Genomic DNA, 26816 nt, shown 5'->3' on the forward strand with positions numbered 1-26816 from the left:
TTTGCCTGTTCGCCATCTTCCGATACTTGACCTTCTGACTCAATAAATTTCTTCACAAATGAGGAATTACGCACTTTTGTGTGTCCATCTAAATCCTCTAAAACCACTTGAGTCCCTCTTTTCTCCTTTACAACAGAAGGCTCAGGTTCAAAGGACGGAGCCAGTTTGTTAAACCGATCATTTTGAAGCAACACCTTATCACCCAGTTGAAGGCCACTAGGTTGACAATGGCGGCGGTGGTTTGCATACTGTTCAGCCCGGATCTTCCTTTCCTCATCAATATGCCGAAAAGGTTTCTGACTTGTAGGAGGACCCCCAATGTCTGGCAATTTTGTCCTGAATTTGCGACCACAAAGAAGTTCTGCAGGACTAACGCCAGTGACAGTATGCAGAGTTGTGCGATAAGCCAAAAGAAAACGCCACAGTTCCTTTTTCCAGTCTCTTCTCTCTAAATGAGCAATCCGCAAAGCTTTCAGCAAGGTTCGATTCTGGCGTTCCACTTCCCCGTTAGCCTGTGGCCAGTATGGAGTTGTACGATGATGTTCAATAGCATTTGATTTCAGATAATCCTGAAATTCCTGAGAAGTAAATTGGGCACCATTATCACTCACAATCCATTTAGGCAACCCATGAGATGCAAAAATGCTCTCCAACCCCTCAATTACAGTTGATGATGTAGCTTTAGTGAGAACTACCACCTCTTGCCACCTTGAATAATAGTCCACAACAACTAAAAGATGGTGTCCAGATGGAATGTCACACAGATCAATGGCTAAATCTTCCCATGGTCCCTCAGGTAGAACAGTGTGAGTTACTGGTTCTGGTTTAGGTTTGCTGCCCACCAACTGACATGCTCGACATGAAGAAACCAAACGTTCCACATCCTTGTCAATTCCTGGCCACCAGACTTTCTCACGTAATCTTTGTTTGGTGCGTACAATGCCTTGATGGCCCTCATGGGCTAAATGTAATGTACGTTTCCGTAAGTCTTTAGGCATCACAATACGATTGCCACGTAGAACTAGTTGTCCTGCAATACTCAGCTCTTCTTTGATTCTGTGATAGCTTGGGTCACAATCCACCCAAACCCCTTGTCTTACACATTTTCTCAACCGAGCAATTTCCGGATCCACAGATGACAATTCTTCAACCTCCCGCGGTGTCAATGCCTGAGGCATGGCGTTAGTAGCCACAAAACGAATGTACTCTTCCGCCAGGTTATGAACAGGTGCAGAAGACTGAGGCAATCTGGAAAGTGCATCTGCCGCATTAGTTGGTCCAGGTCTGTACCGCACTGTAAAGCGATATGGTAACAATCTGAGAACCCATCTCTCAATTCTGGCGGATGGTTTTGAGCGTGGCGAATATATTACTTCCAAAGGCTTGTGGTCTGTGATGATTTCAAAATCAAGGCCGTAGAGATAGGTGGGAAATCTTTCACATCCCCAAACAACAGCCAAAGCTTCTTTCTCGGTCTGAGAATAACGTCTCTCTACATCAGTGAGGGATCTGCTTGCATACTGAATAGGCCTGTAATCGCCTGTGCATTGTCTCTGAACCAAGATGGCGCCTAACCCCACAGGGCTAGCATCAACAATAACTTGGGTGTGTGCAGTAGGATTGAAATAAGCCAAAGTTGTGGCGCAAGTCAGCCGTCTCTTAAGTTCATCAAATGCACCTTGTTCCAAAAAGCCCCACTTCCAAGGGACTGCTTTGCGAGTCAACACTCTCAAAGGTTCACTGACAGTCGCCATATCTGGAATAAACTTGGCACAGTAATTCACTAGCCCAAGAAAACTGCGTACTTCTGCAGGGTTTTCAGGATTTCTGGCATCAGACACAGCTTTAATTTTACAGTCCTCCGGACCAATGCCCCTGTCAGACAGCACATGGCCTATAAAAGTCATTTTATTCATTTGAAATGTGCACTTCTTCTCATTTAATGTTAACCCTTTCTCCTTCAAGCGATTTAGCACTGCACGGAGACGTTCATCGTGCTCCTGTGTGTTTGTTCCCCACACAATTATATCATCAGAAATGTTATGTGTGCCTTCACAACCATGTAGCACTTGCTGAATCACATGTTGATAGGCCTCCGGTGCTGACGATACGCCAAACATCAACCTCTTGTATCTAAAAAGACCTTTATGACTTGCAAATGTAGTGATAACTCTAGATGCCGGGGTCAATTCAATCTGATGATAACCCCATTTCAAATCCAGTTTACTGAAGACACTTGCCCCATTCATTGCATGTAGAACATCTTCAATAGTGGGAATTGGATGTCTCTCTCTCTGCACAGCTTGGTTAGCACATCTCATGTCCACACAAATCCGAATATCTGTGCCCTTTGGTACAACAACTAACGGCGATACCCACGGAGTGGGCCCTTCCACAGGTTCAATAATGTCAAGGTCTAGCAGCTCTGCCAGTTTGTGCTCAACAGGTGATCTCAGGCTATAAGGAAGTCTGCATACTGGCTGTGCAATAGGCTTTACATGTGGATCAATGTGAAGCTCCAACTGAAAATCCTTTAATTTTCCAAACCCAGAGAAGCAATCTTTAAATTCCTCTTTCAATGCAGAAATATCAGGAGACACCATATTCACTCTTGCGCTGCCTACATCACGGCCAATCTGTAACACCCCTAGTGCCATTGCGGTTTGACGACCAAGCAGAGGCGACCCTGTGCCATCTACAACATAGAATTCGGTCTGCAATGGAGGACCAGTCTCATGTGTTTGAACAGAGGTATAGAATTTGCCTTTAAGTTGCAGTGGTGTACTGGAGCCATAAGTATAAATCTGTTTAGTGGTGTTACACAATTTAAGGTGATTTTCTCTGCCATGAAGACTGTGCCAAGAAGCTAAGTCCATAACATTGCATGTAGCTCCAGAGTCAATCAGCACTGACACATCTGTATTTCCAATCTTAATGGTTAATGTCCCGGCTTGCAGAGAACACAGGGAGAATATAAATTCACAGTCAGACACACTCTCTTTATCCTCAGCTATAACATTTACTTGTGCAGATTGTCCTTTGGTTTTGTTATCTCTGGTTGTACTTCTACACACAGCTGCAAAATGACCTGTCTTTCCACAAGCATAGCACATTTTATTCTGTACCACAGTGCAGTCCTGACTTGTGTGTCCCTCCCTGCCACATTTACTGCAGGTGATATGTAAAGTCCTCTTTGCAAAACTCTCTTTCCTACTCCAGATATTCCTATTATTATAGGTAGGTTTGGAGACTGTATTGACAGATGCAGTGTTCTTGGTTTCAATATGCAGAGCCTGGAGCTCAGACAGTTCAATGGCTCTTGCAATCTCCTGCAGACTAGTAAGTGTGAGACTAGGTTCTCTCAATAATCTCCTCCTGAGGTGCACGGATGTGCATTTCTCTATGACCTGATCTCTGATTATCTCCTCAGTTACAGTCCCAAAATCACAAGACTTTGCCAGATATTTCAGCCTAGTCACATAACTGTCTGTGGTTTCTCCCGGTTCTTGCACAGCCTGTCTAAACTTATATCTTTCATAGGGAATATTTTTCTTTGGCTCAAAGTACTCACTCAGTCTATTCATGGCTGTCTCATAGTCTGAATCTTCCCCTGTTGCTCCCAGGGATTCAAAAATGTCCTGAACTTGTGATCCAGCTAGATGCAGCAGCATGGCTCTCTTCTGAGCAGGTGCAGTCACTCCTGTGGCTATAACATAGATATGAAATCCCTTCTTCCACTTGTCCCAGCGCTGTGAGAGACTAGTGTGGTCTCCAGACACATCAAACGGTCCGATAGCCGGTAAATCCAGAAAGCTAGCCATCCTCTTCGCCAAAATGTAGTGTATTAACACAGACCAGGCTGTACAGGTTGCTTCTTTATTCACTGGACATCAGCATGCAACTAACTTCAGCCACACCCAGCTCCCAGACATATACATAATTGTAACATTTTGCAGACAGCAACTTAACCCGTTGCTTACCATACTACACCGGGCTGCACTGTAATGAAGATGGAAGGACGGGGTGACAAACATTCTATACAATTTCTGTAGAAGCCATTGGAGGTCTCTGTAGTTATACAGATAATGAGAGAGATGATTTCCCAGATGATGGAGAATTTATTCCTCATTACAGATGGGGGGATGGGAAATCAGATCCACCACTAATAATCTCAGTCAGGTCCTACAATCTTCCACAAGGTTTTATCCCCCCATCCCCCGCTGTCCATCCAATGTGTCAGTATAACTGAGCCAATCAGATGTGTGCTCTCACCCTGTACAGGAACAGAACACGCTGATACAGTATATAGAGGGAGGGGGATACAGTATACAGAGAGAGGGGGGTACAGTATATAGAGAGAGGGGGATACAGTATATAGAGGGAGGGGGATACAGTATATAGAGGGAGGGGGATACAGTATATAGAGGGAGGGGGATACAGTATATAGAGGGAGGGGGATACGGTATATAGAGGGAGGGGGATACAGTATAGAGAGAGAGGGGGATACGGTATATAGAGGGAGGGGGATACGGTATATAGAGGGAGGGGGACACGGTATATAGAGGGAGGGGGATACGGTATATAGAGAGAGGGGGATACAGTATATATAGAGAGGGGGATACAGTATATAGAGGGAGGGGGATACAGTATATATAGAGAGGGGGATACAGTATATAGAGGGAGGGGGACACAGTATATAGAGGGAGGGGGATACGGTATATAGAGGGAGGGGGACACAGTATATAGAGAGAGAGGGGGATACAGTATAGAGAGAGAGGGGGATACAGTATATAGAGGGAGGGGGATACAGTATATAGAGGGAGGGGGATACAGTATATAGAGGGAGGGGGACACAGTATATAGAGGGAGGGGGATACGGTATATAGAGAGAGGGGGATACAGTATATAGAGGGAGGGGGATACAGTATATATAGAGAGGGGGATACAGTATATAGAGGGAGGGGGACACAGTATATAGAGAGGGGGATACAGTATATAGAGGGAGGGGGATACAGTATATATAGAGAGGGGGATACAGTATATAGAGGGAGGGGGATACAGTATATATAGAGAGGGGGATACAGTATATAGAGGGAGGGGGACACAGTATATAGAGGGAGGGGGATACGGTATATAGAGGGAGGGGGACACAGTATATAGAGAGGGGGATACAGTATATAGAGGGAGGGGGATACAGTATATATAGAGAGGGGGATACAGTATATAGAGGGAGGGGGACACAGTATATAGAGGGAGGGGGATACGGTATATAGAGGGAGGGGGACACAGTATATAGAGGGAGGGGGATACGGTATATAGAGGGAGGGGGACACAGTATATAGAGAGAGAGGGGGATACAGTATAGAGAGAGAGGGGGATACAGTATATAGAGGGAGGGGGATACAGTATATAGAGGGAGGGGGATACAGTATATAGAGGGAGGGGGACACAGTATATAGAGGGAGGGGGATACGGTATATAGAGAGAGGGGGATACAGTATATAGAGGGAGGGGGATACAGTATATATAGAGAGGGGGATACAGTATATAGAGGGAGGGGGACACAGTATATAGAGAGGGGGATACAGTATATAGAGGGAGGGGGATACAGTATATATAGAGAGGGGGATACAGTATATAGAGGGAGGGGGATACAGTATATATAGAGAGGGGGATACAGTATATAGAGGGAGGGGGACACAGTATATAGAGGGAGGGGGATACGGTATATAGAGGGAGGGGGACACAGTATATAGAGAGGGGGATACAGTATATAGAGAGAGGGGGATACGGTATATAGAGAGGGGGATACAGTATATAGAGGGAGGGGGACACAGTATATAGAGGGAGGGGGATACGGTATATAGAGGGAGGGGGACACAGTATATAGAGGGAGGGGGACACAGTATATAGAGAGGGGGATACAGTATACAGAGCACAGTACAAGCTCTACCTTTTCCATCATTAGAGGAATGTTTCCTCCTCTAACACTCTCATTTTATTCTTCTATGAAGGAGTGGAGGAGAATACTGGTATGTATCTATAGAGAGAAGAAGATAAGAAAATGGTGTATGGGAGCCCCTCCCCCTCTGCAGGTAATACACGGATCCTGAGATGAAGAGAATGTACAGAATGGAATGATATCAGAGTAAAGTGATATGAACTCTCAGTTTTGTTTCCTCTTTCTGATCCTTATATATAGAATTCCAGTAAGAGAAATCTTTGTGTTCTTTTCCTCTTCTGCTCAGTATTGTACACTTCCTGTGTTGCTGTGTGACCAGCGCCCCCTTCACAGCGCTGATCTGATAGGGACACCCGTACATGCGCACTCCCATCTATTCTACTACAAGCCTGCAGGGAAACGCTGACTGCGCCACACACACAGGTGCCCAGGGATTGGTTCATCCTTACAGCTCCGCCTCCATTGTCATCTGATTGATGGGGAATTCCCCGCCTCTACCCCACCCCCTGTCTATGAGTGACAGCCCCGCCTCTGCCCCACCCCCTCTCTATGAGTGACAGCCCCGCCTCTTCCCCACCCCCTCTCTATAAATGACAGCCCCGCCTCTGCCCCACCCCCTCTCTATGAGTGACAACGCCCTCCCCCCGAGCTCTCAGAGCTGCATGTGGATCGGCTCCTGGATGATGTTCTGTGACAATGTCACAAGGACCAAACATTGCAACAAACTTTATTCCTACAAGACACCGACTTATTGTGTCACAATTTACTGACAATAGATTTTACTGACTACATTTTCATTGGAAAAAATGTTTTATTTCAACCATTACCACCCAGCATTGTATGTCACCCCCTCCCCCTCCCCCCACTAGGCAATCTGTGTCCCCTCCCACACTGGGCAATCTGTGTCTCCCCCCTCAAGGCGTGGTGTGTCACCCATCCCCCTACTGCATTGCGTGTCACCCATCCCCCCACAGCATTGCGTGTCACCCATCCCCCCACAGCATTGTGTGTCACCCATCCCCCCACAGCATTGTGTGTCACCCATCCCCCCACAGCATTGCGTGTCACCCATCCCCCCACAGCATTGCGTGTCACCCATCCCCCCACAGCATTGTGTGTCACCCATCCCCCCACAGCATTGCGTGTCACCCATCCCCCCACAGCATTGCGTGTCACCCATCCCCCCACAGCATTGCGTGTCACCCATCCCCCCACAGTATTTTGTGTCACCCATCCCCCCACAGCATTGCGTGTCACCTATCCCCCCACAGCATTGCGTGTCACCCATCCCCCCACAGCATTGCGTGTCACCCATCCCCCCACAGCATTGCGTGTCACCCATCCCCCCACAGTATTTTGTGTCACCCATCCCCCCACAGCATTGCGTGTCACCCATCCCCCCACAGCATTGTGTGTCACCCATCCCCCAACAGCATTGTGTGTCACCCATCCCCCAACAGCATTGTGTGTCACCCATCCCCCAACAGCATTGTGTGTCACCCATCCCCCCACAGCATTGTGTGTCACCCATCCCCCACAGCATTGTGTGTCACCCATCCCCCCCACAGCATTGTGTGTCACCCATCCCCCCCAGCATTCTGTATCACCCATCCCCCCCACAGCATTGTGTGTCACCCATCCCCCCACAGCATTGTGTGTCACCCATCCCCCCCAGCATTCTGTATCACCCATCCCCCCCACAGCATTGTGTGTCACCCATCCCCCCACAGTATTTTGTGTCACCCATCCCCCCGCAGCATTGTGTGTCACCCATCCCCCCGCAGCATTGCATGTCACCCATCCCCCCACAACATTGCGTGTCACCCATCCCCCCACAGCATTGCGTGTCACCCATCCCCCCACAGCATTGCGTGTCACCCATCCCCCCACAGCATTGTGTGTCACCCATCCCCCCACAGCATTGCGTGTCACCCATCCCCCCACAGCATTGCGTGTCACCCATCCCCCCACAGCATTGCGTGTCACCCATCCCCCCACAGTATTTTGTGTCACCCATCCCCCCACAGCATTGCGTGTCACCTATCCCCCCACAGCATTGTGTGTCACCCATCCCCCCACAGCATTGTTTATCACCCATCCCCCCACAGCATTGTGTGTCACCCATCCCCCCACAGCATTGCGTGTCACCCATCCCCCCACAGCATTGTGTGTCACCCATCCCCCCACAGCATTGTGTGTCACCCATCCCCCCCACAGCATTGTGTGTCACCCATCCCCCCACAGCATTGTGTGTCACCCATCCCCCCCACAGCATTGTGTGTCACCCATCCCCCCCACAGCATTGTGTGTCACCCATCCCCCCACAGCATTGTGTGTCACCCATCCCCCCCACAGCATTGTGTGTCACCCATCCCCCCCACAGCATTGTGTGTCACCCATCCCCCAACAGCATTGTGTGTCACCCATCCCCCCACAGCATTTTGTGTCACCCATCCCCCCACAGCATTGTGTGTCACCCACCCCCCCCCCCACAGGATTGTGTGTCACCCATCCCCCCACAGCATTGTGTGTCACCCATCCCCCCCACAGCATTGTGTGTCACCCATCCCCCCCACAGCATTGTGTGTCACCCATCCCCCCACAGCATTGTGTGTCACCCATCCCCCCACAGCATTGTGTGTCACCCATCCCCCCACAGCATTGTGTGTCACCCATCCCCCCCGCAGCATTGTGTGTCACCCATCCCCCCCACAGCATTGTGTGTCACCCATCCCCCCCACAGCATTGCGTGTCACCCATCCCCCCGCAGCATTGTGTGTCACCCATCCCCCCCACAGCATTGTGTGTCACCCATCCCCCCACAGCATTGCGTGTCACCCATCCCCCCACAGCATTGTGTGTCACCCATCCCCCCACAGCATTGCGTGTCACCCATCCCCCCACAGCATTGCGTGTCACCCATCCCCCCACAGCATTGCGTGTCACCCATCCCCCCACAGCATTGCGTGTCACCCATCCCCCCACAGCATTGCGTGTCACCCATCCCCCCACAGCATTGCGTGTCACCCATCCCCCCACAGTATTTTGTGTCACCCATCCCCCCACAGCATTGCGTGTCACCCATCCCCCCACAGCATTGTGTGTCACCCATCCCCCAACAGCATTGTGTGTCACCCATCCCCCAACAGCATTGTGTGTCACCCATCCCCCAACAGCATTGTGTGTCACCCATCCCCCCACAGCATTGTGTGTCACCCATCCCCCACAGCATTGTGTGTCACCCATCCCCCCCACAGCATTGTGTGTCACCCATCCCCCCCAGCATTCTGTATCACCCATCCCCCCCACAGCATTGTGTGTCACCCATCCCCCCACAGCATTGTGTGTCACCCATCCCCCCCAGCATTCTGTATCACCCATCCCCCCCACAGCATTGTGTGTCACCCATCCCCCACAGTATTTTGTGTCACCCATCCCCCCGCAGCATTGTGTGTCACCCATCCCCCCGCAGCATTGCGTGTCACCCATCCCCCCACAACATTGCGTGTCACCCATCCCCCCACAGCATTGCGTGTCACCCATCCCCCCACAGCATTGCGTGTCACCCATCCCCCCACAGCATTGTGTGTCACCCATCCCCCCACAGCATTGCGTGTCACCCATCCCCCCACAGCATTGCGTGTCACCCATCCCCCCACAGCATTGCGTGTCACCCATCCCCCCACAGTATTTTGTGTCACCCATCCCCCCACAGCATTGCGTGTCACCCATCCCCCCACAGCATTGTGTGTCACCCATCCCCCCCACAGCATTGCGTGTCACCTATCCCCCCACAGCATTGTGTGTCACCCATCCCCCCACAGCATTGTTTATCACCCATCCCCCCACAGCATTGTGTGTCACCCATCCCCCCACAGCATTGCGTGTCACCCATCCCCCCACAGCATTGTGTGTCACCCATCCCCCCACAGCATTGTGTGTCACCCATCCCCCCCACAGCATTGTGTGTCACCCATCCCCCCACAGCATTGTGTGTCAACCATCCCCCCCACAGCATTGTGTGTCACCCATCCCCCCCACAGCATTGTGTGTCACCCATCCCCCCACAGCATTGTGTGTCACCCATCCCCCCCACAGCATTGTGTGTCACCCATCCCCCCCACAGCATTGTGTGTCACCCATCCCCCAACAGCATTGTGTGTCACCCATCCCCCCACAGCATTTTGTGTCACCCATCCCCCCACAGCATTGTGTGTCACCCACCCCCCCCCCCACAGGATTGTGTGTCACCCATCCCCCCACAGCATTGTGTGTCACCCATCCCCCCCACAGCATTGTGTGTCACCCATCCCCCCCACAGCATTGTGTGTCACCCATCCCCCCACAGCATTGTGTGTCACCCATCCCCCCACAGCATTGTGTGTCACCCATCCCCCCACAGCATTGTGTGTCACCCATCCCCCCCGCAGCATTGTGTGTCACCCATCCCCCCCACAGCATTGTGTGTCACCCATCCCCCCCACAGCATTGTGTGTCACCCATCCCCCCCACAGCATTGTGTGTCACCCATCCCCCCACAGGATTGTGTGTCACCCATCCCCCCACAGCATTGTGTGTCACCCATCCCCTCTTTGGATGGAAAATAAGTTTTGCACCTGAGCAAGCCTTACTACTCTGCAGCTGGTGTTGTGCTGCAAGGACCTGGGAAATCCTGCGCTATTACTATTACTATTACTATTACTATTACTATTACTATTACTATTACTATTACTATGCGCTATTGAGGCGCATTACTTTATAACCTGAGGTGAGCGGTTAGCACACCCTGAGGGGTGAAAGGCGCAGAGAACCCCCCCGTAGTTCCACACGGTGTTAGGTGGAGGTTCAACACCTGAAATAAGAAGGACACGTTTTTTACTGTGCTATTTGGGACACGTTAAGAAAACGATCCTCCATTAATTACCAAATTCTGCAACACACTGAAAATTTGGGTGACACACACATTTCTGGGTAAGATCTCTGCTATAAAATGAACATCCTTCCAAAACTTTTATACTTATTCAGATCTCTCTCTATCACACTCTCTAAAACTTTCATTACAAAAATCCAAACTATGATAAATACATTTATATGGAATAATAAATCCCCTAGAATGGCTAAAATGATTATGTATCAGTCGCACCAGTCAGGTGGTCTAGGGGTTACCCCACATTTGGTAGTATACCTTACCAGCAGACTCACCCAGATAGCCCAATGGAATATTCCTAACCCCTCTATTCCCTGGTTACAGTTCAAATATATTTCAATTCACCCTTTCCACCTCCCAGGTCTATAATGGTCCAACGCTATACCCATCCGCTTTATCACATACCGCAACACCATTGTCTCTAACTCTGTAAAACTATGGAACAAATGTATAAAAGATTGGCCGCTCCTCTCACACCCTTCTCCTGGTGCCTCCTTTTTAGGTAACCAAAGGTTTAATCTCGCCTATCTTTATCCAAATACTTTTCAGTGGTGGACTGACAATGGTTTCACCAAACTTTCAGATTTTTATAATGGTACACAGTTTATTTATTTTACCTCCCTACAATCATCTCACAATATTCCCATCTCCGAGCAACAGAATTTTTACCATATAAAAACTTTTTTATGAGAAACATTTCTCTAAACCCTCTAGTTCTAAGATGTCCATATTTCAACACATTTGCTTTAAAAATCCCAGAGGAAAGGGTCGTATCTCACTCATATATGGTGACTTGAATTCCTCTCTTCATGATGATAAACTTTCCTATATGCCAAAATGGGAAACAGAATTAAAAACCCAATTTTCCACTTCTGAGTGATCTACAATGTGGACCAACCTGAGAAGGTGCACCAAGTCTCTGAACGTCAGAGAGACGGCTGTGAAACTATCACTAGATGGTATTATACACCGGCCCAATTACACACATTCTTTCCGGATGTCTCTCCAGACTGCTTTAGGGGCTGCGCATCCCCAGGAACTCTCTTACATATATTCTGGAGCTCTGACAAGCTTTCTCCTACATGGAAGGAAGTATTCACTCTTATTAATAAATTAACTTGTAAAGACATTCCACTTTCTCATCTCACCTGCCTTTTATTTTATAATATTCCAGAAATACAAGCTCCCCTTATGGAAATCATCCACACTATATGTGTTGTTACACTTTGGACTATTGCTTTCCATTGGAAGGAAAATTCTGCACCATTCTCACAGATTATATCAAGAATCGAAGAAATCAGACTCATGGAAAATATCTTTCACACAATGAATAATACTACAAAACTTTTTGATCTTAAATGGAATCCATGATTTATTTACAAAAATTCATCAAATCCATAGACTGCATGCCGATACATTTCCATATTACACCGAGTTCTCTTCTCTTCCTCTAATGAAGAATTCTCACCCATTACTTCCTACTTCTTTACATTTTTTTAAATTTTTCCTTTTCTATCCCTTATTGTTATTTTATATTGTACAATCGATATGCTATTTTATAACAAATTGATATATTCATCATAACCTAATGATAGAACATATATGACCATACCAAAGATTGCTTATTTTTTACATTACATTCTACATATGATGTTTTTTCTTATTATTTGAAATGTTTTACTCTATTTCTCAAATCTTCTCAATGTTTGTATCACGCTTTACAATCTTTGTATCACATATTATTTTTATTTCAATAAAAGTATGTAATCAAAAAAATGAAAATATCAGTTTGGAGTAATTTGGTTTATGGCCACTAGATGGCGGCATGGTAAATGTTTCTGATAATCCTCAACCACTGGAAGATTGGGGTGATTTCTGACACTTTGTGTTCATGTAAAAAAATCTGTGTAAGGGCCGGCCTGATTGCATACAAAATGAAAGTGTTTAGGTGTGACCTCATATTATACAGTTTGGTAAATCTAACGGAAAATTGTACAAGAAATTTTGCAGCAAGCAAAGCTGGCAGAATATTGGCATGCATTAAAAAAAGGGGATTCACTCCAGAGATAAAACGATAATCCGGTCACTTCATAAGACTCTGGTCCGGCCACATCTGGAGTATTCTATCCAGTTCTGGTCACCGGTCCTCAGGAGGGATGTGCTGGAGCGGAGAGAGTTCGGAGAAGGGTAACACAATGAATAGGGGGGCTGGAGGACCTCAATTACAGAGGCGTACCTAGGGTCTCCAGCGCCCTTGGCGAAGAGCTGTATTGGCGCCCCCCCCCCCCGAGAAAGAGAGGGTTTGACAGAGAGGGACAGGGGGGGTTTGTCAGAGAGAGGGGGTGACAGGGAGAGAGAAGGGGGTGACAGGGAGAGAGAGAAGGAATGGGGTGACAGAGAGAGAAGGAAGGGGGTGACAGAGAGAGAGAAGGGGTCGACAGAGAGAGAAAGCGGGTGACAGGGAGAGAGAAGGGGGTGACAGGGAGAGAGAGAAGGAACGAGGTGACAGAGAGAGAGAGAGAAGGAAGGGGGTGACAGAGAGAGAGAGAAGGGGGTGACAGAGAGAGAGAAAGAAGGGGTGACAGGGAGAGAGAGGGGGTGACAGGGAGAGAGAGAAAGAAGGGGTGACAGGGAGAGAGAGGGGGTGACAGGGAGAGAGAGGGGTTGGCAGGGAGAGAGAGGGGATGGCAGGGAGAGAGAGAAGGGGGTGACAGAGAGAGAGAGAAAGAAGGGGTGACAGGGAGAGAGAGGGGGGACAGGGAGAGAGGGGTTGGCAGGGAGATAGAGGGGGTGACAGGGAGAGAGGGGGGACAGGGAGGATGACAGGGAGAGATGGGGGTGACAGGGAGGGTGAGAGGGAGAGAGGGGAGTGACAGGATGAAAGGGGGTGACCGGGAGAGAGGGGGTGACAGGGAGGGTGACAGGGAGAGTGGGATGTGACAGGGAGAGAGGGGGGTGACAGGGAGAGAGAGGGGTGACAGGGAGAGAGAGGGGTGTGACAAGGAGAGGGAGGGTGACAGGGAGAGAGGGGGGTGACAGGGAGGGTGACAGGAAGAGAGAGGGGTGTGACAGGAAGAGAGAAGGGGTGAGAGGGAGAGAGAGGGGAGTGACAGGGAGAGAGAGGGGTGTGACAGGGAGGGTGACAGGGAGAGAGGAGGGGTGACAGAGGGAGAGAGGAGGGGTGACAGGGAGAGAGAGGGGGGTAACAGGGAGAGAGGGGGGTGACAGGGAGAGAGGGGGTGAAAGGGAGGGAGACAGGAAGAGAGGGGGTGACAGGGAGGGTGACAGGGAAAGAGAGGGGTGTGACAGGGAGAGAGGGAGGTGACAGGGAGAGAGAGGGGGGTGACAGGGTGTCACAATCTGGATGGAGGCCGAAGTGCAGAGAGGGCTTCCCTTGCAGCTCAGTGCGAGTCACCCCTGGAAGTGGTACAGGAGGTGAAGCGTCCCAAGTAGCACAGGTCGCCTGTGGTGAGCACCGGATGATTTCAGGAACTCTGGGTAAGGCAGGCAACTAGAGGAGTAGTAAAAGCCAGACCGAGGGTCAAACACCGGTGATCAGTCAGTCCAAGAGCAAGGTAAGTAGCAGAACAGGGACGAGCCAGAGTCATACACAGGTGAGCAGGCAGAAACAGAGTCCTTAGGCAAGCCGGGGTCATACACTGGGAAAACAGGCAGGTAGTTAGCAAGAGCAAAATCCGAGAGGCAAGCCGAGGGTCAAACACCAGGAGGAGATCAGATGGTTCAGAAACAAGCCGGGTCACAACAGGAAGCACAGGAAGCTGAGAGATAATCCAGCAATGAGTCTGCTCCTATGGCTACCTTTTATAGGCCAGCAGAGGGCAGTGTCACATAGTTACATAGTTAGTGAGGTTGAAAAAAGACATCAGTCCATCCAGTTCAACCTATGATGTGTGTGTGTGTGTGTTTGCTTTTAACCGTACATTGTATACCCCTGTATGTTGTACATTGTATACCCCTGTATGTTGTGGTCTTTAAGGTGCCCATCTAATAGTTTTTTGAAACTATCAATGCTCCCTGCTGATACGACTGTTTGTGGAAGAGAATTCCACATCCTTACTGCTCTTACAGTGAAGAACCCCTTACGCACTTTAAGGTTAAACCGCCTTTCCGTTAAACCGTCAATTGAGGCAGGAACGACCATTGCTATTACTGGCAATGTTGCCAGTTCTCCTACGGGCATTTCCCTGACGGGGCAGCAGAGGGCTGTGTCGATTGAGCCATGGACGTCCATGACTAGTACTGGCAGAAATGCCAGTACAGCTGTGTCCCTGACACAGGGAGAGAGGGGGGGTGACAGGGAGAGAGGGGGAAGACAGGGAGAGAGGGGGAAGACAGGGAGAGAGGGGGATGACAGGGAGAGAATGTTTCTGGTACCTGAGAGGCCAGCCAGGCCTTCCGTTGCTGCAATACATTCATGCCTGGAGGAGTTGACTGATGATGATGTCATGTGGGCGGAGGCGGAGCCCTGTGACGCGGGGAGCTGCCTATTGCATGGAGCTCCTACACTGACTGTCGCCGCCTGCCTCAGTGCACAGAGCATTGGCATTGGATTGGAGCGGGGGGGGGGGGTGAGCGCCGGCCACCGGGGGCGCAGGCTGAGTGGAGGAGCGGTAATTCACTGCTACACTGCCAATGTTTTTGCACCCCCCTCGGCCTGCGCCCCTGGCGGGCGCCGCTTTGGTCAACCCCACGGTACGCCCCTGCTCAATTACAAGGAATGACTACAAGCGCTAAATTTATTCTCGCTGGAGAAGAGATGATGAGAGGAGAAATGATATCAATATACAAATATCTCAATGGTGATCCATGTATAGTAGGAAACTATTCATTCTCAGGGAGTGTAAGAGGACACGGGGCCACACAATGAGATTGGAGGAGAAGAGGGTTAAACCTAAACTGTGCCGGGATTTTACTGTCAGGGTGATAAGGATGTGGAACTCTCTTCCACAAGCGATGGTGACAACAGGAAGTATTGATAGTTTCAAAGACTCTTGGATGTGATTCTTATTGAACACAATACACAGGGATATGGGAAATAACGATCTACACCAACACACAGCAACATAGGCTGACCTAGATGGAGGATTGTCTTTAACCATTTCCATACCGGGCACTTTCACCCCCTTCCTGCCCAGGCCAATTTATAGCTTTTAGCGTTGTTGCATTTTGAATAAATAAATCCCAAGGGGAATTGGGATTCAATAGCGCTTGCTAGTAGGAAAAGGGGATATTAAATAAACAATAAATATTCATATAGACTAAAATATCACTAAAATTCCACTAAGAATTACATTAAAAATTAATAAATTCATAAATAGTATACCCAATAAATAACATACAATATTAAATCTCATACAATATTAAATCAAATAGGTGTCATAAAGGTGCATAATAGTGCCAAAAAATAGTCCAATAAAAGTTCATATGTGACTTGGTGAAAGTAGATTGCACTTCAGTGCAATACAAAGTGCTCAGTGCTGGATCCTCCAATGGTCCGTTAACCAGTTGAGTGAAGTGACTTTTAAGATAAATGAGATGTGAGCTTACCAGAAGTGGGGGGTCTAAGTTACCTTACGGTAAAAAGACCAATAGTGCTTAATGGCCCTCCTGGCCTCAGATCCGCTACCTGCTGGGCTTATCCCCCACCGACCCCTCCTTATGTACGCTGACTCACCAACTAATGATGGGTTAAGTGCCTGTGTTTCTGGTTCAGTAGACTGTCCTGGCGTGCTGCTTTCTTGACGTCCTGTTCCTATGGACATGAATGCGTTGTTGCAGTTTGAATGACAATTGCGCAGTCATGCAACGCTGTACCTAAACCAAATTTATGTCATTTTTTCCCACAAATAGAGCTTTCTTTTGGTGGTATATTGCTACACAAATAAAAAAAGACCAAAAAGTTTGAAAAAAAAAAATGTTGTTTATGTTATAAAATTTTGTAAATAGATACATTTTTTCCTGCACTGATGAGCACTGATGAGGCTGCACTGACGGGCACTGATGAGGAGGCACTGATGGGGTGGCACTGATGGGGTGGCACTAATATGCAGCATTGATGGGCACTGATAGGCGGCACTGATATGCAGCACTGATGGGCACTGATATGCAGCATTGGTGGGCACTGATAGCCGGCACTGATCGGCACTGATGGGCGGCACTGATGGGCACTAATAGGCGGCACTGGTGGACAATAATGGGCACTGGTGGGCGGCACTGATGGATGGCACTGGTGGGCACTGGTGGGCAGCACTGATAGATGGCAATGGTGGGCAGCACTGATGGGGAGGGCACCACTGGCAGGCTGAGTGTGAGACTGTCTGGCTGCATCGGTATAGGAGAGGATACACAGCCGCAGCGTCTCCTGCTTTGCCATCACAGCTTGGATTATTGGAGTGCACACTGCCTGCAAAAGGTGCATGTTTGCACCATTAAATGTGAGTTTACATCGGTTCTTTTTGTTTGAAATAAAGTATCTTAAAGGTATAAGCACTATTGGAGATTTTATTTCTTGCATATCATGTGGTGACACCCTGTGCTGGAGTAAGAGGATGTGGATGAAGCAGCTCACCTGAGCTTCGTTATAAGGGCTGACTTCAGAGCCACGGACCATAGTATCACTGGGAAGGGCTATCCCTGATTAGGAGCCCCAATTGATTTGCCTGGTTTAATCTTTTCCGAGGTGAGCGCCCACTCACGAGGGGGGTGCACAGCGTTTTTAGGATCAGTGACATCCCAGTCACTCACAAGTCTGGGGAGCACCTGCCACCTACTGGTGGTTTTGAGCACAGCATAGTTTCTGTTATTTGCACAGATTCACTTTGGACTTGATTTTTTATTTCTATCTTTTGGACACTATATTACCATATTTAATTATTTATTGTTTATTGGACACTATATACAAGATTGGTTGTATTGATGGATATTTGCACGTCATAATAGGATTAATTTGCAAAGGTTTTTATTACAATTGGTTTATCACTGTGGTTTTATGTATTGATGGATATTGCACAGCATATGCATTTTACACTTATATGAAAGTTTTTAGAGGATTTATTGAGAGCATCCAATTTATTATATTCATTTTATTCACCAATATTTTTTACATTTGATATTGATTGTTATTTGCACACCAGACTTTTATTTGAGGAAGGACATCATTGGTTGTACCAGCTTATGCAATTATTTATTAAGAGCATTTATTATATAGATTTTTATTCTGCGCAACACAATTTTATAGATTTTAGATTTTTACACTTTTTATGAGAAGTGAAGTGTTTGCGGAATTTTAAGAATCTAACAGGGACAGGTAGCTCACAGGAATCCTTTGTTTTTAAGGTTTACCACTGGCAGGCTCCCTGAGCCCTGATTGCCATCCCTGGTGGCCATGGTGGGCATCCCTGGTGGTCATGGGTGGGCATTCCTGGTGGCCATGGGTGGGCATCTCTGGTAGGTCTAGTGGAACCCCCCCCAAGGGTCTGCACTGGTAATCAATGCTGATTACCAGCACAGACCCCCCACCTGTCAGGAGAGCCGCAGATCGGCACTCCTTTACTCATGCCTATCAGGCACGCACTGAGGAACGCCAATGTGATTGGACACAGCTGGTCACATGGTAAAGAGCCTATGTCAGTAGGCTCTTTACCGAGATCGGAGATGCGGTGTGTCAGAGTGACACACTGCAGCACCCCCCCCCCCCCGGGGGCGCGCAGAGTGCATTATCCTGCACGCTGTCATATGACGGTGGGTCAGGATAATGCAACCACCTTCCCGCCATCAATTGCCTATAGGGCGGGCGGGAAGTGGTTAATCAACCTTACCAACTATGAACAGCGCATCTGGAAAGTACTCACAGCGCTTCACTTCTTCCACATTTTGTTATGTTACAGCCTTATTCCAAAATGGATTAAATTCATTATTTTCCTCAAAATTCTACAAACAATCCCCCATAATGACAACGTGAAAGAAGTTTGTTGGAAATCTTTGCAAATTTATTAAAAATAAAAAAGGAAAAAATCCCATGTACATAAGTATTCACACCCTTTGCCCAATACTTTGGTGAAGCTTCTTTGGCACCAATTACAGCCTCAAGTCTTTTTGAGTATGATGCTACAAGCTTGGCACTCCTATTTTTGGGCAGTTTCTTCCATTCTTCTTTGCAGGACCTCTCAAGCTCCATCAGGTTGGATGGGGAGCGTCGGTGCACAGACATTTTTATATCTCTCCAGAGATGTTCAATCGGGTTCAAGTCTGGGTTCTGGCTGGGCCACTCAAGGACATTCACAGAGTTGTCCCATAGCCACTCCTTTGTTATCTTGGCTGTGTACTTAGGGTCGTTGTCCTGTTGGAAGATGAACCTTCGCTGAGTACCAGAGCACTCTGGAGCAGGTTTTCATCAAGGATGTCTCTGTACATTGCTGCATTCAACTTTCCCTTCATCCTGACAAGTCTCCCAGTTCCTGCCACTGAAAAACCTCCCCACAGCATGATGCTGCCACCACCATGCTTCACAGTAGGGATGGTATTGGCCAGGTGATGGGCGGTGCCTGGTTTCCTCCAGACATGACGCTTTTCATTCAGGCCAAAGAGTTCAATCTTTGTTTCATCAGAGCAGAGAATTTTGTTTCTCATGGTCTGAGAGTCCTTTAGGTGCCTTTTGGCAAACTCCAGGCGGGCTGTCATGTGCCTTTTACTGAGGAGTGGCTTCTGTCTGTCCGCTCAACCATACAGGCCTAATTGTTGGAGTGCTGCAGAGATGGTTGTTCTTCTGGAAGGTTCTCCTCTCTCCACAGAGAAATGCTGGAGCTCTGTCAGAGTGACCATCGGGTTCTTAGTCACCTCCCTGACTAAGGTCATTCTCTCCCAATCGCTCAGTTTGTCCAGACGGCCCACTCTAGGAAGAGTCCTGGTGGTTCCAAACTTCTTCCATTTACGGATGATGGAGGCCACTGTGCTCATTGGGACCTTCAATGCTGCAGAAATGTTTCTGTACCCTTCCCCCGATCTGTGCCTCCATACAATCCTGTCTCTGAGGTCTACAGACAATTTCTTGGACTTCATGGCTTTGTTTTTGCTCTGACATGCACTGTTAACTGTGGGACCTTATATAAACAGGTGTGTGCCTTTCCAAATGATGTACTATCAACTGAATTTACCACAGGTGGACTCCAATCAAGTTGTCGAAACATCTAAAGGATGATCAGTGAGACAGGATGCACCTGAGATCAATTTTGAGTGTCATGGCAAAGACTGTGATACTTATGTACACGGGATTTTTTCCATTTTCATTTTTAATAAATTTGCAAAAATGTATTTTACATTGTTATTATGGGAGATTGTTTGTAGAATTTTGAGGAAAATAATGAAAAATAATGAATTGAATCCATTTAAGAATAATGCTGTGACAAAATATGTGGAAAAAGTGAAGCGCTGTGAAAACTTTCCAGATGCACTGTAACTGGAGGAACACTAGAGAGGAACCAAATCCAGAAATGCTGGGAGTCAAACTGGACCAGAGCCAGATACAGGAAGACTGGGGAACCACTGACCCAGAGCCAGATACAGGAAGACTGGGGAACCACTGGACCAGAGCCAGATACAGGAAGACTGGGGAACCACTGGACCAGAGCCAGATACAGGAAGACTGGGGAACCACTGGACCAGAGCCAGATACAGGAAGACTGGGGAACCACTGGACCAGAGCCAGATACAGGAAGACTGGGGAACCACTGGATAGGAACCAGGCACAGGAAGATTGGGAGACCACCATGCAGGTAATAGACACAAGAAGACTGGGAGACCACCGGATAAGGACCAGACACAGGAAAACTTGGAGACCACTGGATATGAGCCAGATACAGGAAGATTGGGAGACCCCTGGACAGGTAATAAGACACAAGAAGCCTGGGACACCACTGGAGAGGAGCCAGAGACAGAAAGACTGGGGGAGGGGGCACTGCATAGGAACCAGACACAGGAAGACTGGGAGACCACTGGATAGGAACCAGACACAGGAAGACTGGGAGACTACTGAACATGAGCTATGCACAGGAAGACTGGGAAACCACTGGATAGGGACCAGATACAGGAAGATTGGGAGACCACTGGATAGGGACCAGATACAGGAAGATTGGGAGACCACTGGATAGGAACCAGATATGGTAACAATGGGAGACCACTGGATAGGAACCAGATACAGTAACAATGGGAGACCACGGGATAGGGACCAGATAAAATGAACAGTGGGAGGCCACTGGACAGGAGCCAGATACAGGAAGATTGGGAGACCACTGGACAGTAGCCAGATACAGGAAGATTGGGAGACCACTGGATAGGGACCAGATACAGGAAGATTGGGAGACCACTGGATAGGGACCAGATACAGGAAGATATGGAGACCACTGGATAGGGACCAGATACAGGAACACTGAAAGACCACTGGACAGGAGGCAGAACTGGAACACTTAGAGACCACTGGACACAGGGACACTGGGAGATAACTGGACAGAAGCCAGATACAGGAAGATTGGAAGACCACTGGATAGGAACCAGATACAGGAACACTGGGAGACCACTGAACAGGAGCCAGATACAGGAAGACTGGGAGACCACTGGATAGGAACCAGACAGGAAGATTGGGAGACCACTGGATAGGGACCATCAGATACTGACCAGGAGCCACATACTGGAAGATTGGGAGTCCACTGGATAGGAACCAGATACAGGAATACTGGGTGACCACTGGCCAGGAGTCAGATACAGGAAGATTGGGAGACCACTGGATAGGGACTACATACAGGAAGATTGGGAGACCACTGGATAGGGACCAGATACAGTAAGATTGGGAGACCACTGAACAGGGACCAGACACAAGAAGAGTTGGAGACCACTGGACAGGAGCCAGATACAGGAAGACTAGGAGACCACTGGATAGGAGCCAGATACAGGAACACTGAGAGATACAGTAACTGGGCAGGAACCAGAAACTGGAACTCTGAGAGGCCATTGGATAGGGACCAGATCCAGGAAGATTTGGAGACCACTGGATAGGAACCAGATACAGGAACAATGGGAGACCACTGGATAGGGACCAGATACAGGAAGACTGGGAGACCACTGGATAGGGACCAGCTATTGGACAGGAGGCAGATACTGGAAGATTGAGAGACCACTGGATAGGAACCAGATACAGTAACACTGGGAGACCACTGGATAGGAACCAGATACAAGAACACTGGGAGACCACTGGACAGGAGCCAGATACAGGAAGGTTGGGAGACCACTGGCTTGGAACCAGATACAAGAAGACTGTGAGACTACTGGACAGGAGTCAAATACAGGAACACCAAAGGAGCCAGATACAGGAACACCAGGAGACCACTGTGTGGGAGCCAGATACAGGAACACTGAGAGACCACTGGACAGGAGCCATAAACTGGAACACTGAGAGACCACTGGACAGGAACTGGACACAGGGACACTCGGAGACCACTGGACAGGAACCAGATACAGGAAGATTGGGAGACTACTAGACAGTAACCAGACATTTGAAACCACTGGAAAGAAACCAGATGGAGGAACACTGGTAGACCACTGGACTTGAACTGAATGCAAGAAGACAGGGGAGACCTCTGGACGGGAACCAGACATCAGGAAACTAATGGAAAGGAACCAGACACAAGATCACTTGTAGACCATTGAACAGGAACCAGATGCAGGAAAACTGGGGGACAACAAAATTGTGACAAGATACTGAAAGATCACTGGACAGGAACCATGATCAAGAAACACTGGAATAGCACTGCAAATGAACCAAATGCAGAAACACTGGGAGAGCACTGCACAGGAACCAGTCCCAAGAACACCAGGAGACCACTGGACCGGAACAAGATACAGGAAGACTGAGGGTCCAATGGACCAGAGCCAGCCTAAAAATACTGAGAAATCTCTGGACAGAAACCAAACAGGAACACTGGAAGACCACTGGACAGGACCAATATACAAAAACACTGGGAGACCAATGGAAAGGAACCAGTCTAGGTTCAGACAAGGGAGCTTCTCTTGCACCCTGTCATGGTCTTACCTTCTTGCTGTTCTCCTTCGTTTGACATGTGCTGGCGGCCATCTTGGTTTCTGGGTTTCTTGTAGCCTCCCACCCTGCGGCTCCTCCTTCCCACTGGGAGGAGCTGGATGCCTAGCTCATATATATAGGAGGTCTGTGGCTTCAGTTCCTTGCTTGGTCCTCCTGTGTTCACATGCTTCTAAGACAGCTGCTGCTTCTGGTTCCTGATCCTGGCTTCGTCTGATTACCCTGCTGGTTCCTGATCCTGGCTTCGTCTGACTACCCTGCTGGTTCCTGATCCTGGCTTCGTCTGACTACCCTGCTGGTTCCTGATCCTGGCTTCGTCTGACTACCCTGCTGGTTCCTGATCCCGGCTTCGTCTGTCTACCCTCCTGGCTCCTGACCTCTGGCTTCGCAAAGACTCTGCTTCGGTTTTGCCATCCGTTTGGACTTTTGCTTTACAGCTTGATTTTCAATAAAGCCTTCTTATTTTCACTTATCTGTTGTTGTACGTCTGGTTCATGGTTCCGTGACATTAGGACCAAGCCATGAATTCTGACGGTACAGGGCCATCCTCGCTACCCACGCTGGTTGCCAGACTTGATCAGCAGGATCACCTGTTGGGTCGGTTCGCCGTGGCGTTGCAAACCCTGCTTGAACGCACGGCTCATCTCGCTCCCGTTGCCGATGGGTCGGTTGTCGCTCCTGGGCCCGCTCCTACTGCCGCTCCGGTTGTTGCGCCAGAGTCTACCCCGACACCTGTTGTTGCGCCTGCGGTGTTTCGGGGTATGACCGGCTCTGCCCCCTTCCACAGCGCTTTGGGGGAGAGCCAACTCAGTGCCGAGGTTTCCTTAACCGCTTGCCGACTGCGCACAGTATATTTACTGCGGCAGTCGGCCCCGGCCAGGCAGAGTGACGTAGGTCTACGTCGCTCGCCTGTCACTCCTTCCAGAGCCAATAGCGGGCGGGCGCGCGCCCGCCGAGGCGCGCGCCCGCCTCGGCTCGTTCACGGAGGAGTGCGGGAGTGTGACTGGCGGACCCGATGTCCGCCGGTCACACTACGATCGCCGCTACAGCGGGAGAAAGACAGAGCGGCTTGTGTAAACAAGCCACCTGTCAGTTCTCCCTGTGTAAAAGTGAAGATCAAACAGTTCTACTATGTAGAACTGTTGATCTTTGTTTTTACACTAGTAGACATGTCCCTACACAGTTAGAATCACGCCCCTAGGACACACTTAACCCCTCCCTGTCCAATACTGTTAACCCCTTCCCTGCCAGTGTCATTTTTGCAGTAACAGTGCATATATATAGCACTGATTACTGCAGTAATGTCACTGGTACCCCCAAAAGTGTCAAAAATGTCAGTCAAGGGTCCGATCTGTCCGCCGCAATGTCGCAGTACCGCAAAAAAAATCGCAGATCGCCGCCATTACTCGTTAAAAAAAAAAACACCAAAAATGACAAAAATCTTTCCCTTTGTTAGTAAACGCGATAACTTTTGCGCAAACCAATCAAAATACGCTTTTTGCGATTTTTTTTACCAAACATAGGTAGCGTAAAACAAATTGGCCGAAAATTTTAAAAAATTTTGATTTTTACATTTTTTTTTGGGGGAATTTCATATAAAAAAAAGTGAAAAATATTGTTGTTTTTGCAAAAATTACGCTCTTTTTTTGTTTATAGCGCGTGATCAAAAAATCGCACAGGTGATCAAATACCACCAAAAGAAAGCTCTGTTTGTGGGAAAAAAAGAACGTGAAATTCGTTTAGGTACAGCGTCGCACGACCGCGCGATTGTCCGTTAAAGTCACGCAGTAAAAAATCGCAAAATAACCCCTGGTCTTTTAGCAGGAAAATCCTCCGGTGGTAAAGTGGTTAACCAGGTGGGCATTTATTTCGAGTTGCTGCCACATGCCTTTCCCACTGAGAGATCAAAGGTGGGCTTCTTGATCTCGCTGCTCTCGGACAAGGCCTTGGCCTGGGCCAGCCCTTTATGGGAGAACAACAATCCGGTGGTTGCCGAGTTTTCCGGTTTTGTTGCTTCTCTTCGGAAGGTATTCGATGTGCCGGCTCGTGCTGCCTCTGCTGCGAAGCTCCTTATGTCCATCAGACAGGGTTCACGATCCGTAGCTGAATACGCCATTGAGTTTCGTACCCTGGTAGCAGAGGTGGGCTGGAGTAATGAGGCTCTGGTCGCTGCTTTCTCTCATGGTCTCTCGGATGCCTTGAAGGATGAGGTTGCAGCTAAGGACCTACCAGTGGAGCTCGAGTCCCTTGTTTCTTTCCTGATTTTGATTGACACCAGACTCAGGGAGAGACCCTCCTTTAAAGCGGAGTTCCGGGCACAGAATCGTTTTTTTTTTTTCAATCTCCCCCTAACAATCACCCTTACACATCGATACATCCGCTAATCCTGGTTAGAATGGTGAAATAATGAGTTTGCAAGAATAAAATCTTACTTTATATAATTTCTGATGTGCGGCGCCATCTTTGTTGTGGATTGCCGAGTCCGTTGTGGGGAAATGTCTTCCCTTCTTCCTGATTCCAGTGGGCGTAGGCCGGTGAGTCAAGAAATGAGAACAGTGGTCGGCCGCCCATGTGACTGCAAAGTGCATCATGGGAGGGCCGAGGAAGAGCTCCCAGAGCGCATTGCGGCAGGAAGTGACGAGGAGAGCCGAGGCACAGGAGGGAGGAAGTCCTTTGAAAGGTGAGTATACAAACCTCTGTAAACAGGTAAGTGAAAAAAAAAAAACGATGGGAATATCCAATTCTGACTCAGCGGAGAGTAAGGAATACAATGCAGTAATTATTAGAAATTGAATTTTGTGCCCGGAACTCCGCTTTAAGGAGAGTCTGCGGAGGCCTCCTAACAGATTGGCGCCTACCTTTGCTGTCCCACCCGTGCCTCCCTCTCCTCCCACGCCTCCTAGGGATGACTTGTCTGGGGGTGAACCCATGCAGCTGGGGTTTGCTCGCCTGTCCGAGGGGGAGAGGGTACTCCGGAGACGCGAGGGCCGATGCATGTACTGTGGTCTCGGTGGGCATTTTCGGTTGGCATGTCCGAACCGTCCGGGAAACGCTCGCACCTGAGATCCTGTCGGGGGCAGATCTTGGGTGGAGTCTCCTCGTCCCCGGTTTCCCGTGTTGACAAACCACTGATCACTGTTGTCCTCTTCTGGGTCGGGGGCTCGGTGACGACCCAGGCGTTGGTGGACTCTGGTGCTGGTGGTTTGTTCATTGATAGTGGGTTCGCTGCCGCCAATTCCATTCCTCTGCAGGCTCAAGGTTCTCCACTGGCTCTTGAGGCGATAGACGGCAGACCCCTTCTGCCGCCACACGTGACTCATGAGACCCTTCCAGTGGGGATAGCCATTGGTGCCGTTCACAGAGAGTCGGTCTGCTTCCAGGTTATTTCGTCTCCACACTACTCGGTGGTCTTGGGGTACCCCTGGCTCCAGAAGCATAATCCGACTTTCGATTGGAGATCGGCCGAGATCCTCTCGTGGTCACCGCAGTGTGGGGCTAGTTGCATCCATGGGCCTGTCAAGTTGCTGTGTACTTCCTCGGACTCTCTGTTGCCTCCTGAATACGAGGAGTACCGGGATGTATTCGATAAGATGCGCGCGGTTGCCCTACCTCCGCACCGCCCATACGATTGTGCCATCGAGTTACAATCTGGTGCCGTTCCTCCTCGTGGCAAAGTCTATCCACTGTCGGTAGCGGAGAATGAGGCCATGGAGGAGTACGTGAGGGAGGCGCTTTCACGCGGACACATTCGCAAATCCTCGTCCCCGGCAGGGGCTGGATTTTTCTTTGTGAAAAAGAGGGGCGGTGAGTTGAGGCCTTGC

The 26816-nt window shown here is 48.9% G+C and overlaps 1 protein-coding gene across 1 annotated transcript in view; it reads left to right on the forward strand.

Moving 5' to 3' along the window:
• LOC309553399 (NACHT, LRR and PYD domains-containing protein 3-like) overlaps window positions 1-6236 on the forward strand; it is a 997590-nt gene extending 991354 nt beyond the window's left edge. The window contains exon 9 of the mRNA XM_082254576.1: window positions 6015-6236. Coding sequence (XP_082110702.1) covers window positions 6015-6060 — 46 coding nt within the window. The 3' untranslated portion in view covers window positions 6061-6236. The remainder of the gene's footprint in view (window positions 1-6014) is intronic.
• Window positions 6237-26816: the final 20580 nt, after the last annotated feature.

This window comes from Pelophylax lessonae, assembly GCF_965119305.1.
Source record: "Pelophylax lessonae genome assembly, chromosome: 4".
In the NCBI taxonomy this organism is placed as follows: Eukaryota; Metazoa; Chordata; class Amphibia; order Anura; family Ranidae; genus Pelophylax; species Pelophylax lessonae.